Consider the following 12,933-nt stretch of genomic DNA (forward strand, 5'->3'; position numbering starts at 1 on the left):
ACTTATCTGGTGTTCTTTACGCAATTTTCATCTACACAGATCAGAAGATTTTATCACCCATGGATACTGCGTTACAAATGATTGCTGATCAACAATCAGCATATTAATGATCCACTGGCTTACAACTCCCCCAGTATTTAGTACTCGAAATCATCTCATTCTGCAAGTTCTAATGTCAATTCATGCTGGATTACACATTTGAGCAGTGACAACACTTCAAAGCCGATTGGCATCTCGAAATTTATGAATCCAACCGTCCCAGAAACAGTCTTGAGCAGAAAAATTTTTCACGTCTATAAAAACCACCATCTCTTGATAGATCATAGCTGCTTGCTTCTTGGTTCAAGTGTCATTTACAAGGTAAATATCAGTTTTTATTGTTGGGAGCGGAAAATGTGCTATGAATCCATTACAATGATGAATTTTAGCTGGCACCAGTCCGAGCTTCATGATGGAAAACCATAAAGTGGGGTGTCAATATACGCAAGACATCCCTGATTTTTGGATTCATATAACATTTCCATTTTCCTGTTTATCTTGTATGATGAATTTGTTGCTAACATCTAGCTTCTCAACTTTAGGTCATCTCTACTATTGAAATGATTTTATAAATAAAGCTTTTTTTTAATCCATAACGCATATGTATTTTTTTTTTGCTGTAAAATGTGAAATCTTCAAGACCCAAAAAGGGCCAATATACCGCATGTTTTACAGACGTAAATTAAATGCTTGACATACGAAAATATTTCGAGTGTGCTTGTGTAAGCCATTCTGTCTCCTTTTTTCTTCCTTTGTTGTATCATAAGGCATCATTTTTGTCTCTTTCTTTCCCTTTACCTTTCCTTTTTTCTGTAACTTGTCTCCAATTTTCACTATCTCTTGAATGGTGTCGCCTAAAACTTTTGCACCATCATCATTGCTACCAGCACCAGCGCCCAACGAAAAATCATACAAAGTTGCTATTCGTGCAAATGATCTCTTTGAGCGTGGCCAGTACAACGAAGCCATCATCGACTACACCAAAGCTTTGCAACTGTCAAAAGATTGCAGCGAAACAGACCAAACCTTTGTAGCCTTGATATACTCAAACAGAAGTGCATGCTACATCAAAATCAGAGAGTACGAAAAAGCCAGACGAGATGCTGTGCAAACCATCGATTTGGCTAGTACGTGGTCCAAGGTATGTAGGTAGTTTGTAGGCCCTGGATCTGCTATAAGCTGTTTACACAAGGCAATGTCAGGGTTATTTTCGTCATGGCGAAGCTCTATTGAAATTGGAGCAATTTGATGAGGCTCTGGAGGCTTTTCAGATGGCAATGGACAGAGAGGATGCCGCGAATATCAAGGAAATATCAGCCTTTGTCGCAAAGACGTTGATCGAGAAGGATAATGCCAGGATGGGGATCAAAATCATTCAGCTGATTTCAGGACAGGACATTGCTGTGGAAAAAAGTGTGTTGAACCCAATTCAAAGCAAATTGTACGAGTTTGCTGCACACATGAAAAACATTATACACATCATTGTGGACATCAAAACAAACAATTGTATTCTCATTGATGCGGTAAGGTGTAGAGTGCAAGGCATAGATGCTTAAAGTAACTGATATTTGTTCTAGTGCTGGGATATTGATGGCATACTAAAGTACATTGATGAGCAAGGTTATACCGTTGTAGCCACTGTAGTTACACATTACCACTTTGATCATATTGGAGGATCTCCACCAGCACCCTACGACACCTTACCCATCAAGATATCCGGCCTTTCTAGCCTTTTGAAAAAGATACCACACATCAAAGCCTACATTCACCCGCTTGAAATACCCTTCATTCAACAGACCAACTCTAGTATCCAATTCAATCGTCTTGTGCCCACGACCACTGACATTACTACTCATCTCAACATTGGAAAGATACACATTGAATTTTTACATACCCCAGGTCATACCCCAGGATCGCAATCTCTGTTGGTCAATAAATCAAGGCTGATTGCAGGAGACACTCTGCTGTGTGGAGGGCATTGTGGCAGGACTGACTTGCCTGGAGGCAACCGTAGAGCCATGGAAAAGACACTTCGCCATGTGTTGGGTGGTCTGGACAATCGCATTGTTGTGTATCCAGGACATTACTACGGCTCTACGTGGTCCACTATAGGCATGGAGCGAGAGAACGGTTGCCTAGGCGACGAGCTGGTGGGATTTGGCATGGAAACCACAGTGTAATAGCCTGCTAATAGTAAAAGCCACCGTATACTTTTTTTTCGGTTGGTTTCAAAAAAATTAGACTAATTTGAATAAACAAGGCTCCTCCATTTTCGTTTTTCCCTTTTTCTCTTCTCTTCTTTTCTTCTGTGTATACACAACGCTCATAAAGAAACATGTCATCCACACAGCCAACTGACACCACCGACGAAAATGTTGAGATCTGGAAGATGAAGAAGTTGATCAAAAACCTCCAAATGGCCAGAGGGTAATCCACGATGTAGCTTATATAAGAGACTTGTCTGACTTGTGTCGTTTATAATAGTAACGGTACTTCTATGATCTCCCTTGTTATCCGTAAGTAGCCGGACGATGCGAATGCGTAGTATGTGCTGACTGTGACATTAGCCCCCAAGGATCAGATTTCCCGTGTAGTCAAAATGTTGGCTGATGAATACGGTACTGCCTCCAACATCAAATCTCGTGTCAATCGTTTATCAGTCTTGTCTGCCATTACTTCTACTCAACAACGTTTGAAGTTATACACCAGAGGTTAGCATACAACCTGCCGCAGAGCATCTATGCATCGACAGAACATAGGCTAATATTACATACATAGTTCCTGAGAATGGTTTGGTTGTTTACTGTGGTACCATTATCACGGACGAAGGCAAGGAAAAGAAGGTCAACATCGATTTTGAGCCTCACAAGCCCATCAACACCTCTCTTTACTTGTGTGATAACAAATTCCATGTTGAAGCTTTGTCTGAATTGTTGGATAACGATGCCAAGTTTGGTTTTATTGTCATGGATGGTAACGGTACCCTCTTTGGTACTGTGTGTGGTAATGTACGCGACGTTATTCACAAGTTGTCTGTTGATTTACCCAAGAAGCACGGTCGTGGTGGTCAGTCCGCACTTCGTTTCTCTCGTCTCCGTGAGGAAAAGAGACACAATTACGTCCGCAAGATTGCTGAACTCGCTGTCCAGCTCTTCATCACCAACGACAAGGTTAACTGTGTCGGTTTAGTTTTGGCTGGTTCTGCTGATTTCAAGACTGAATTGTCTCAGTCCGACTTGTTCGACCCTCGTCTCCGTGCAAAGATTGTCAAGATTGTCGATGTTTCCTATGGTGGTGAAAACGGTTTCAACCAAGCTATTGAATTGTCTGCTGAAGCCTTGTCCAATGTCAAGTTCATCCAAGAGAAGCGTTTGATCGGCGATTATTTCAGTGAGATTTCCCAAGATACTGGTAAATACTGTTTCGGTATTGATGATACTTTGAAGGCACTTGAGATGGGTGCTGTCGAGACATTGATTGTTTGGGAGAACCTTGCTGCTAACCGTTATATTCTTCGTGATGCCTCTGGTACCGAAACTGTTGTCTATCCTACTGCTGATGAAGAAAAGACCAAGTCCTTCTTGGTCGACAAGAGTCCTGACGCTACCACCAACGCTGAAATGGAGGTTGTCGAATGCATGCCTTTATTAGAATGGTTCACTCACAAGTACAAGGAATTCGGTGCCGTGCTTGAGATTGTCACTGATCGTTCTCAAGAAGGTTCTCAATTCGTTAGAGGCTTTGGTGGTATTGGTGGTATTCTCAGATATCGTGTCAACTTTGAACAGCTCAACTACGACTCTGATGAATTCATTTCTGATGATGACGAGGAATATATCTAGATTTTTTCACCCCTTTTTTTAATCAACTTGAATTATTACGCTACACCTACTCGCACTCCTTTGCAAATCACCTACTCCTAACGCAAGCAATATCGAATTGATGTATAAATTTATATAAATTTGACAAATGTATACAGATATCATGTATAATTGTGATTCACTTGCTCTGATCAGTAGTAGTATCTGAATTGGCCCTAAAAGAGATGTGCGCCGCATGTTATAAAATACGCCTAAATCACACATGTTTAAAACTAACCTCTTGTCCGTCTTTCTCGTTGCTATTGTCCAGTTTGCGATTCTGTCGGTACAGTAAATAGCTTGCTAATCCCGAAAACAATGCTCCCACGACTGCACAGCATAGATTGAAGGCATTTCCGAAATCTAGGGCATCAGTGCATTAGTATCGGTGCTCAGTTTGCATTGTAGCTCAACTTACAATAATGAGGGCCATCTGATACAGGATATAGATAAGAAGCGATGACACCTCCGCTGTTGCCTATCATAACAACCACTGCAACTGCAATGACTCTGATCTCGAGATTGGGGAAGTTGATGGCAGACCAGCCAATGTTTGCAGGTGCTATTATGCATCGCTTGTCTGTCAGATATGTCTGCTATCATATGCTGGTTTCGATGACTTACCTTGCAATCCCAATCCTGCTGGGATGACAAACAGGGCTGCATAACGTGCTAATTTGGGCCATGTCAGCCTTGGATCTTTGATTCAACAACTGCACACACACACACACACACACACTTACCCCATCTACCCTGAAGAATAATGAGCAGCATGTAGCCTATAGCCCCAACACTGAAGCCAGTAACCATCAAAGCGCCTCGTTTATTCTTATACTTGTCAGCCAAATAACCGCCTAGGACAATGCTGATAGTTTGAGCTACATTTGGAGGAGCAGATAGTAGCTGCGACTCCAACACAGGAAATCCAAACCCGTCGATGATGGTTGGCGCAAAAATCTGGTAGCTGGTGAGATTGACTACAGTCAAAAGGTACGTTGTCGCAAACAAAAACGTCTTCCAGTCCAGGATTGCCTTCAAGAAGGTCTTGAATGATAATGCAACCTCCTCCTCAGGTGCATTGGTGCATTCTCGATGCAACGCCTTCTGAGTGTCTGTCAGCCATGGCACACTCTTGATATCGTCAAACAAGTAAAAATAGGATACCACACTGAGGCAAATCGTGGGCACGCCTTCCAATATGAACAGGTATTGCCAGCCGTGCAAGCCTCTTTGTCCCTCTAAAAACGATGTGCCGTACGCAATGGGACCCGAGACAATGCCCGAGACGGAAGACATACACAGTAAAAGAGCTAGGCGTAGACCAAAATCTCGAGGACGGTACACTCTGGACATCATATACAATATACCTGGGATGTAGCCACTCTCAGCAGCTCTATATGCGTGCACAGCAAACAATTAAAGTTAGTGCAAGGAATAGCTTATGCACTATGATACCCTTCTTACCCAAGCAAAAGTCGACAAGCTAGCAGGCTATGAAAGTTTTTCGAGAATGCCATCACTAGCGTCATTGTACCCCATAAGAGCATGATCAAAGATAGCCACATTACGGCACTTGTGCGCTTGAGAATGATATTGGAGGGCACTTCGAATAAAATCTAATGAAAAAAGACAAGGTGTTGATTGCATGCAAGTAGCTACAATTAGATGATCCTCTTACGTAGGTAATATAAAATGCTGATATTGCTGTACTAAGCTCGCTGTGTGATAGCTATACATTCATTTCATTAATGTTGCTGTTCCTCTTTCTTTCTTTCCTTTATTGACTCACATGTAAATCATCCTGAATTCCAGCTAAACTGTGATTGTAAGACGGAATCAGCGCAAAGGGCCGCCCTTGTGAGCAAAAGATACTTACGTTGCATTGCCAATGTTGGCACGATCAAGGAAATCTACAAAGTAGAATATGCAAAAGAGAGGCATCATACGGCAATCAATGATTCTAGTAATCTTCTTTTCTTCAGTTGTCCTGTCTACAATATGTCCAATCAGCTCTTGATCGCTTGATTTCATGTTATCCTGGCTGTCGTATTCTCTCTTTTTCTGCTCAAAATCATCGCTGTTGCTTCTGCTGCTGCTTCTGGCAGTGTCCCCAACGAGTGTTCTGGAAGTGGAGCCTGTCATGATCAAGTCTACATTACTTCCCAAATCCTGTTCGTAGTGTTGTGTATCATTTCTGTCAAGCATTCTATTTGATTTAGAGAGAACAAGAAGAAAGAGAGAGAGAAGACCATGCACAATGAAGATCAAGTATCATTTTATAATTTTAAGATCATGCTGTCTAAATTAATCTAAATTCATTCAAAGCGCATCCAGAGGTGTATTTGGAATTAGAATTTTTTTAATGATTGCTGCCAACTGCTTTCGCATACAACCGAGAAAACCGAAAGGCTAATTCGAGTCATGGCTTTGGCTGCATGTGGTAGATAAACTCTCAAGAAAAAGACATTACAACCACCCACCGTGTGCTCAGAATGCACAATGCATGAATTTAGGTACACACATGCATGAAATGAAGAAATTGTGTAGATCCTCGCCTAAAGGAGTTTATCTGTTCAAATCGCAAGTATTTAAATAAAGACTTTATCCAAGAAATACGTTTTAATATAGTTTGGTTACTCCTTGAAAGATGAAGATTACTCATTTTGGCTGTTCTGATGGTACTTAATAACTCTAGTTGTTAGGCTCTTCCCGCGTACTCAGATTGCGCGCAGGTGCTTACTGCAATTTCATGTATAAAAAAAGTACAATCTTTTAGTATTTATTAAAGGGATGTGTTGATTCAAAGTGGATGCTTGCAAAGAATATATATGTTAAATAGGGAAGCTATATAAAAAGGTTGCTGTTTGTCTAAATGGGGGGGGGGTGAGATAATGGGATGATGTTGTCTACAGGAAACGAGCTAAATCACTGTTGGAAATACCGAGTGCAGGTGATTGAGTGTTCAAGGCACGTAATAATTCTACAAGTTCATTGCGAGTTGACTCATTCAATTGGTCTTCGTTGCTCAACACATGGTGGAAGACGGGGAGAAGACTGGGAATTTGACTTTGAATCTACAGCAACAGTTAGTATCAACATGCGATAACATGACATGGGCTACTTACAAAGGTATTATTAGCACGGAAAAGAGAGAACAAGCAGTTAAAGACGGGCTCATTCTCAGCGAAATCAGCCTTGAGAGGAAGTACGCTGGTGAAGACGGGCAACACTTGGTCAAGAGGGACAGCGTCTGGACGAGCAAGAATCAATCTAGCAACAGCGCCAGTGGCATTATCAGTGATATTAGGTACAGGCTGGTTTTGGAAAAGAGGGTGCAATGCAGTCAAGATGACAGGGTATTGAGAGCCAAGATCGATTTGTGAGTTACCAGTGAGGATACCTAAAGCATAGGCAGCATTGCTTCTGACAGATTGGTCTTCGTCGGCACAAGCCTTGACAAAGAGCTGAAGCAGACGCTCAGTATGAGGAGTGACAGCAGACTTGATGCCAGTGATGCATTCACCAAGACAGCCAATAGCCATAGATCGCTCAGCAGAAGACTTAGACTTTTTGTAATACTTGGCAATCAAGGGCATGAAGACATCAAAGTAGGAAGAGTAAGATTCGCCTACTGTTTCACAGATGGTGGCAACAAGATCGCCGGCAGCATTGATCAAAAGGGACTCTGACTCGGCTTCTTCTTCCTCATCGACAAAGTCCTCCTCGTCGTAGCTTTGCTGGCATATGGATCTCTTTTCAAAGATGTCGAGAATATTGCGAGAGATCTCCTCAACATGGTCAGCAACGATACTGGGACCCATCAGCTTGAGAGATTGGATCAGCTCCTGGCAGATTTGCACAACCACCATTTTGTCGTCCTCATCCTTCCACATGGCCAAGACAGTAGGAATGATGATAGTAGTCATGTTTTGAACGTTCTCGTGCACAGGGTAAGTCAGAGGCAAGCCAGCCTTCCATTCTTCGGATCCAGACATGAGATAGAATGTCTTGAGGAAGCTAAACAGACTGCCAACAACCGCCTTACGGACACCATCGAACAGATGGAAAGAGAGTTCAGTCAGTTCTTGCACGGCAGATTCGACATAGGGCAAGAAGTGGGTTTGGGTGCTTTCAAAGAGCTCTCCAAGAGCATCAGCAGCGAACTCCTTCTCATCAGCAATAGCAGAGTTGAAGTTGAAGGCACTGTCATCGTCCTCCTCGTCACCTTCGTCCAAAGTAAGATCGATTTCGCTTCCAAAGTTAGCCTCGTCCTTTTCCTCGGCCTTGCAAGAAGCAATGATAGGAGGCATCACAGTAGGAAGATATGGGGCAAATTCCTCTCCAAATACACGAGCCATGATAGAGAAAAAGGCATAAGAGCATTCACGAAGACGAGGTGAGTCCAATGTCAATTGCTCGATAGCTAAAGCCATCAAGTCTTGAGTAAAAGGTCTAAACTTGTCAGCACCAACAGCTTCAGCAATGGCACCAGCAGAATCAGTAGCAACACCGCGCAGCAGGGCCTCATCAGAACCCTCAGTCAAAGTCATCAAATGGCGAATACGGGGCATGACACCACCAAAGTAGGGCTCAAAGCCCTCGCCAGCAGCGTGTGCAGCACTACCAATAGCAGCCATGACAGTAGCTTTCGTTTCAGTTTGAGGAGCATTGTCCAAGAGGAACAACAGTTTCTCCATCAACATGGGCAAATACTGCAAGACTTCATCACCCAAACTCTCTAAAATGGCATCAAGGGCGTTACAGGCGTGCTTGGTGACTTCAGGGTTAGTGTCATTCATCAAGTTGAAGACAAGAGGTAACAACACTTGATGGCTTTCTGAAATCTCCACAGGCATTTCTTCAGCAAGACAGCCAAGAGCCATACAGGCAGCACGACGAACGATAATCTCGGGATCCTGCAAGCCAGAGCAAACAAGGGGCAAGAGATCGCTGAGCTTGGGGCTCATGTATTCAGCGCATCCCTCAATAATGACAGCAAAAGACATCATGGCTGCTTTACGGAAGTTAGGGTCAGGGTTCTGCATGTAGGAAACGACAACAGGCATGACAATAGGGAACACTTGTTGAGGAGGCATGTTGGTGGCAAGGGCGTTCAACACCTTGAATGCCAACTACAGAGAGAGTGTGAGTGCAAGTCAGCACTTGATACAAGGGCACCTCAATGTCAGCTACTTACACGAGAAGGAGAGTCTTCATCCACATCTTCGGGGTCTTCCTCTGAACCGATAGGCATTAAACCCTCAACAATGAATCCAACTAGCTTCAAACTTCTAATCTTGTTTTGCTTACTATGAGGAAGAATGAGTTTCAAGCGTATTCTCTGGTCTGGCAGGGCATCGACTTACTATACAGCAGCCCACATGAGGAAAGAAAGAGCCATAACACGGAGCGAATCGTCCAATTCACGGTTGGATCCAATGGTCAAGAAGAATCTAATCAAGTCGACCAAATGGTTGGACAACAGAGGAGCATCCTACAAGCACATGTCAACATCCAGCAAAGCAACCCTCCGCTGCGAATCTCAGCTTACCAACATCAAGAGTGTATCGAATACTTCGAAAATCTCGCCTGCACTCTCCTCATCCCCTTCGGTGAGACATTGCTCCAGGACATTGACCATACCAGGAATCATGTTTCTGAATGATTTCTATTTCAATGGCACATGAGCACATGCCACACAACACACTCTAGACACCCAAACTTACAATGTTCTCCTTGTCGTCGGTTTCGATGAATTCAGCAAGTTTACCCAAAGTCCTAACATCCAACTGCTATTAGCCGCTGAAGATCACTCTAAACAACACCCACTTACAAAACAGTAGTAATTCGGACACGTTTGCTCTCGGGATCGACAATTGCCTTGGAAAACAGGTCATACAGAGGAGCAGTGTGGTCCATGAAAAAATCTGCAATCACTTCAAACAGCGTGTATAAACAATAGGTACCAACCTCACGATGAATAGCAGTGTTGCTAGCACACGCTTGATTCAAGAAGCCTAACAGCTCAGGCCATTTGTTCTCGGGCACATCGATACGTGCAATAGATGAAATGACACGAGCAGTCGAATGGCGCACAATTTCACTATGAAAGAGTATAAGCTTTCTGATCTGCAGCTGTACTAGCATCCCACATTTACTGTTGTTCATTCAAGGCCATCTGCAATAGTTGAGCACGGATTTCGACTTGTGCCTCGTCAGGGATCTCTTGCCATTTCTTTGAGATACGCTTTCTCAATTCGACTGCTGCAAGTTGACGTACAGGATGGTGGGGAGAGCGACTGATGATCTGGACAAGAGCAGGGATACAATTTGCTGAAACATAAAATTGAGTGTTTAATGTCGAAGTAGCCTGGATCCATACGATCAATTTCATGTGCCATGAGGAAAAAATTTTCAGTGCTTACTTTTCTAATTGTATCAGAATCTTGAGCAGATGCAAGCTTGGTTAAAAGCTCTTCGAGGCCCGTTACAAATTGCTAGATCAAAATCAGTTCAGTTCCTGGTATTTTGATTTCTAGGCAATCATTGCCTTGTGGATTTACCTCCATATTGACTGTAAGAAATCACAAAAGTGAAAAAGGGTTCAAATGACTACAATGGCACCTAAAATACAAGGCAAAAAAAGTTTATACATTGAATGTCCGTGTTCAAGAAAAGTGATCCTCTCTCGCTTCCAATTGAGCATATTTGTTCAGCCACAGGACAGGACAGGACAGCACATGAATTTGAAGAGGAGGAGCTGAAGGTGGTGGAGCACAGATGGTAGGCCATTTTCGTACGTCATCACCACCATTTGAAAGCAACACGCGTCTTGAGGCAGAATCTTACGTTTGCAATATTGAATTTAGAAAGCTCATCCAGTGCAATATCTCTTTCAATCTTTTCTTTTTCTCTATATAATACATAATCCACTATGGCTGATCGTTACAGTTTCTCACTTACTACCTTCTCTCCTTCGGGAAAACTTGTCCAGATTGAATATGCCTTGAATGCTGTCTCTCAGGGTGTTACATCTGTCGGTATCAAAGGTAACATTCAGTAGACGAGCATTAATTTTTCCAATTATTCAACAATTTTGGACGTTATAGCTACCAATGGCATCGTTATTGCAACAGAAAAGAAATCAGCCTCCAGCCTTGTCGATGATTCCACACTTGAGAAGGTGGCTACTATTTGTGCCAACATTGGTATGATCTACTCTGGTATGGGACCTGATTTCCGTGTGTTGGTTAGTAAGGCACGTAAAGCAGCACAAGCCTATAAAAGAGTGTACATGGAAGAGCCTCCAGTACGTATCCTCGTTCAAGAAGTAGCCAGTGTCATGCAAGAATATACTCAAAGCGGGTAAGCATCCATAGACATGCTTCATCATTTCATGTCAGCTCAACATTTCGCCTCTAGTGGTGTCCGTCCCTTTGGCGTATCCCTTTTAATTGCAGGCTATGACGAAGTGAATGGACCCTCTCTCTATCAAGTTGATCCTTCTGGTTCCTATTGGGCTTGGAAGGCCAGTGCTATTGGTAAAAACATGATCAATGCAAAGACCTTTTTGGAAAAGAGGTGAGTTTGTTTATGCAAATCGCTTGGCAGTAATGCTGATGAATCGTGTCTAGATACAATGAAGAGATGGAATTGGAAGACGCAGTACATACAGCAATTTTAACCGTAAGCATCCCACCTGCCGCTGTAGTAACATACTGACATACCATTCATCCTGTAGCTCAAGGAAGGTTTCGAGGGACAAATGACAGAGAATAGCTTAGAGATTGGTATTATTGGAAAGAGCACTGTTGGTGTTTATGGTGGCGAAAGAAAGGAGATTCCATTATTTAGAAAATTGAGCTTGAGTGAAGTCAAAGACTATTTGGCCAACATTGCTTAAATTGAATAAATTTCATGATATTCTTATGTATGACAACAATGATATGATTAAGGGGGAGGGAGGGGAGGGGGGCAAGGACCATGGAAGACTAGAGACAATATGAAAAAGGAGTTGTGTGCGTCTATTTGATGTTGCAGTGGACATCCCCTTAAAAAATATGCTATTAGATTTTGTTTTCTTTTCCCTCTTCTTTGTCTCTCTTTTTCTCTCTCACTCTTACTAGCACAACCCATTGACAACCTGAAAGATCACATCAGACGCATACAACATGTGGTTTGCCAAAAAGTTGACTCACAATCAACGGGATGACAAGTGTTTGACCAGAGCATCTGCATTGATGGATAGACTGAACAAGCCTTTGCCACCCATCATTGGTGGCCAAAAGTGCATGACAAAAAACGTACGCTTTACATCTCAGGCTTAGACGCTAGTTTATTGATATTAAGCATAGGCAGAAACACTTGTCATTGCTGTATCAGGAGGACCCAATGTGGGGAAATCCACATTTATCAGATTTGGCTTGCAAAATTTGATTGCAAAACACGATTCCAATCGACCAGGTATGAAATGAAACTCCTTAATCCCATCAAGACCGAGTTTGCTAAATGATTTGTTTCATTACATAAAAAAAAAAACAAGATCTTCAGTGCCACCATGCAAAGATCCTGATTGAAAGAACCAATTACCCAATAGACGTTATAGAACTGGACGGATCAAACATAACAGACTGGATCAATGTACGTTGTTTCTACTATGGTTACTTGCCGATTGCTCATTAAAGTCCATATATAGCATAAAATCCCCTTGATCCATGGTGGCATCGTATGCTATGACACAACCGACAGAGATTCATTGGACTGTATACCCGATTTATTAGGTAAATCGTCATTGCCGTTCCCCTTTTCACATGATCTTGATATTGACCCTCCTTAAAAAAAAAAAAAAAAAAAAAAAAAAAAAAAAAAAAAAAAAAAAAGACTTTTACCTCTCTCGTAGTATACCTATCAAGCTTGTTGGATTGAAAGCCGACTTGCCTGCAGCAACAACCTGTCAAATTGATCCGAATCTCATCCAACAGATAGTCAACTTGTTTGCTTTGGAGCATTTCATAGTCGATGCGTTTTCAGAAGG

General features: G+C 42.4%; 5 protein-coding genes across 5 annotated transcripts; 3 read left to right on the forward strand and 2 right to left on the reverse strand.

Annotated features, from left to right (window-relative positions):
- Window positions 1-883: 883 nt before the first annotated feature.
- On the forward strand, window positions 884-2,219 carry ATC70_012114 (uncharacterized protein; the record flags this gene model as incomplete). The annotated part of the gene is made up of 3 exons (XM_064831296.1): window positions 884-1,180; window positions 1,242-1,562; window positions 1,617-2,219. 3 exons carry the CDS (start codon window positions 884-886, stop codon window positions 2,217-2,219), a joined length of 1,221 nt encoding a protein of 406 aa, XP_064688164.1.
- A 155-nt stretch (window positions 2,220-2,374) lies between these two features.
- Window positions 2,375-3,881, forward strand: ATC70_012115 (uncharacterized protein; the record flags this gene model as incomplete). The annotated part of the gene is made up of 4 exons (XM_064831297.1): window positions 2,375-2,466; window positions 2,524-2,555; window positions 2,607-2,750; window positions 2,818-3,881. The coding sequence occupies 4 exons, from the start codon at window positions 2,375-2,377 to the stop codon at window positions 3,879-3,881; spliced, it is 1,332 nt and encodes a 443-aa protein (XP_064688165.1).
- A 170-nt stretch (window positions 3,882-4,051) lies between these two features.
- SHM1 (glycine hydroxymethyltransferase shm1) lies at window positions 4,052-6,104 on the reverse strand (the record flags this gene model as incomplete). The annotated part of the gene is made up of 9 exons (XM_064831298.1): window positions 4,052-4,075; window positions 4,138-4,262; window positions 4,318-4,461; window positions 4,524-4,571; window positions 4,643-5,292; window positions 5,364-5,515; window positions 5,578-5,628; window positions 5,689-5,716; window positions 5,776-6,104. 9 exons carry the CDS (start codon window positions 6,102-6,104, stop codon window positions 4,052-4,054), a joined length of 1,551 nt encoding a protein of 516 aa, XP_064688166.1.
- Window positions 6,105-6,805: 701 nt separating this feature from the next.
- Window positions 6,806-10,468, reverse strand: ATC70_012117 (uncharacterized protein; the record flags this gene model as incomplete). The annotated part of the gene is made up of 10 exons (XM_064831299.1): window positions 6,806-6,973; window positions 7,025-9,031; window positions 9,097-9,208; window positions 9,266-9,393; window positions 9,451-9,567; window positions 9,626-9,677; window positions 9,733-10,002; window positions 10,058-10,269; window positions 10,325-10,396; window positions 10,463-10,468. 10 exons carry the CDS (start codon window positions 10,466-10,468, stop codon window positions 6,806-6,808), a joined length of 3,144 nt encoding a protein of 1,047 aa, XP_064688167.1.
- Window positions 10,469-10,833: 365 nt separating this feature from the next.
- On the forward strand, window positions 10,834-11,802 carry ATC70_012118 (uncharacterized protein; the record flags this gene model as incomplete). The annotated part of the gene is made up of 5 exons (XM_064831300.1): window positions 10,834-10,948; window positions 11,009-11,264; window positions 11,322-11,480; window positions 11,534-11,585; window positions 11,641-11,802. 5 exons carry the CDS (start codon window positions 10,834-10,836, stop codon window positions 11,800-11,802), a joined length of 744 nt encoding a protein of 247 aa, XP_064688168.1.
- Between the last annotated feature and the right edge of the window lie 1,131 nt (window positions 11,803-12,933).

Source organism: Mucor velutinosus (genome assembly GCF_035048745.1).
Source record: "Mucor velutinosus strain NIH1002 chromosome Unknown tig00001567, whole genome shotgun sequence".
Classification (NCBI taxonomy): Eukaryota; Fungi; Mucoromycota; class Mucoromycetes; order Mucorales; family Mucoraceae; genus Mucor; species Mucor velutinosus.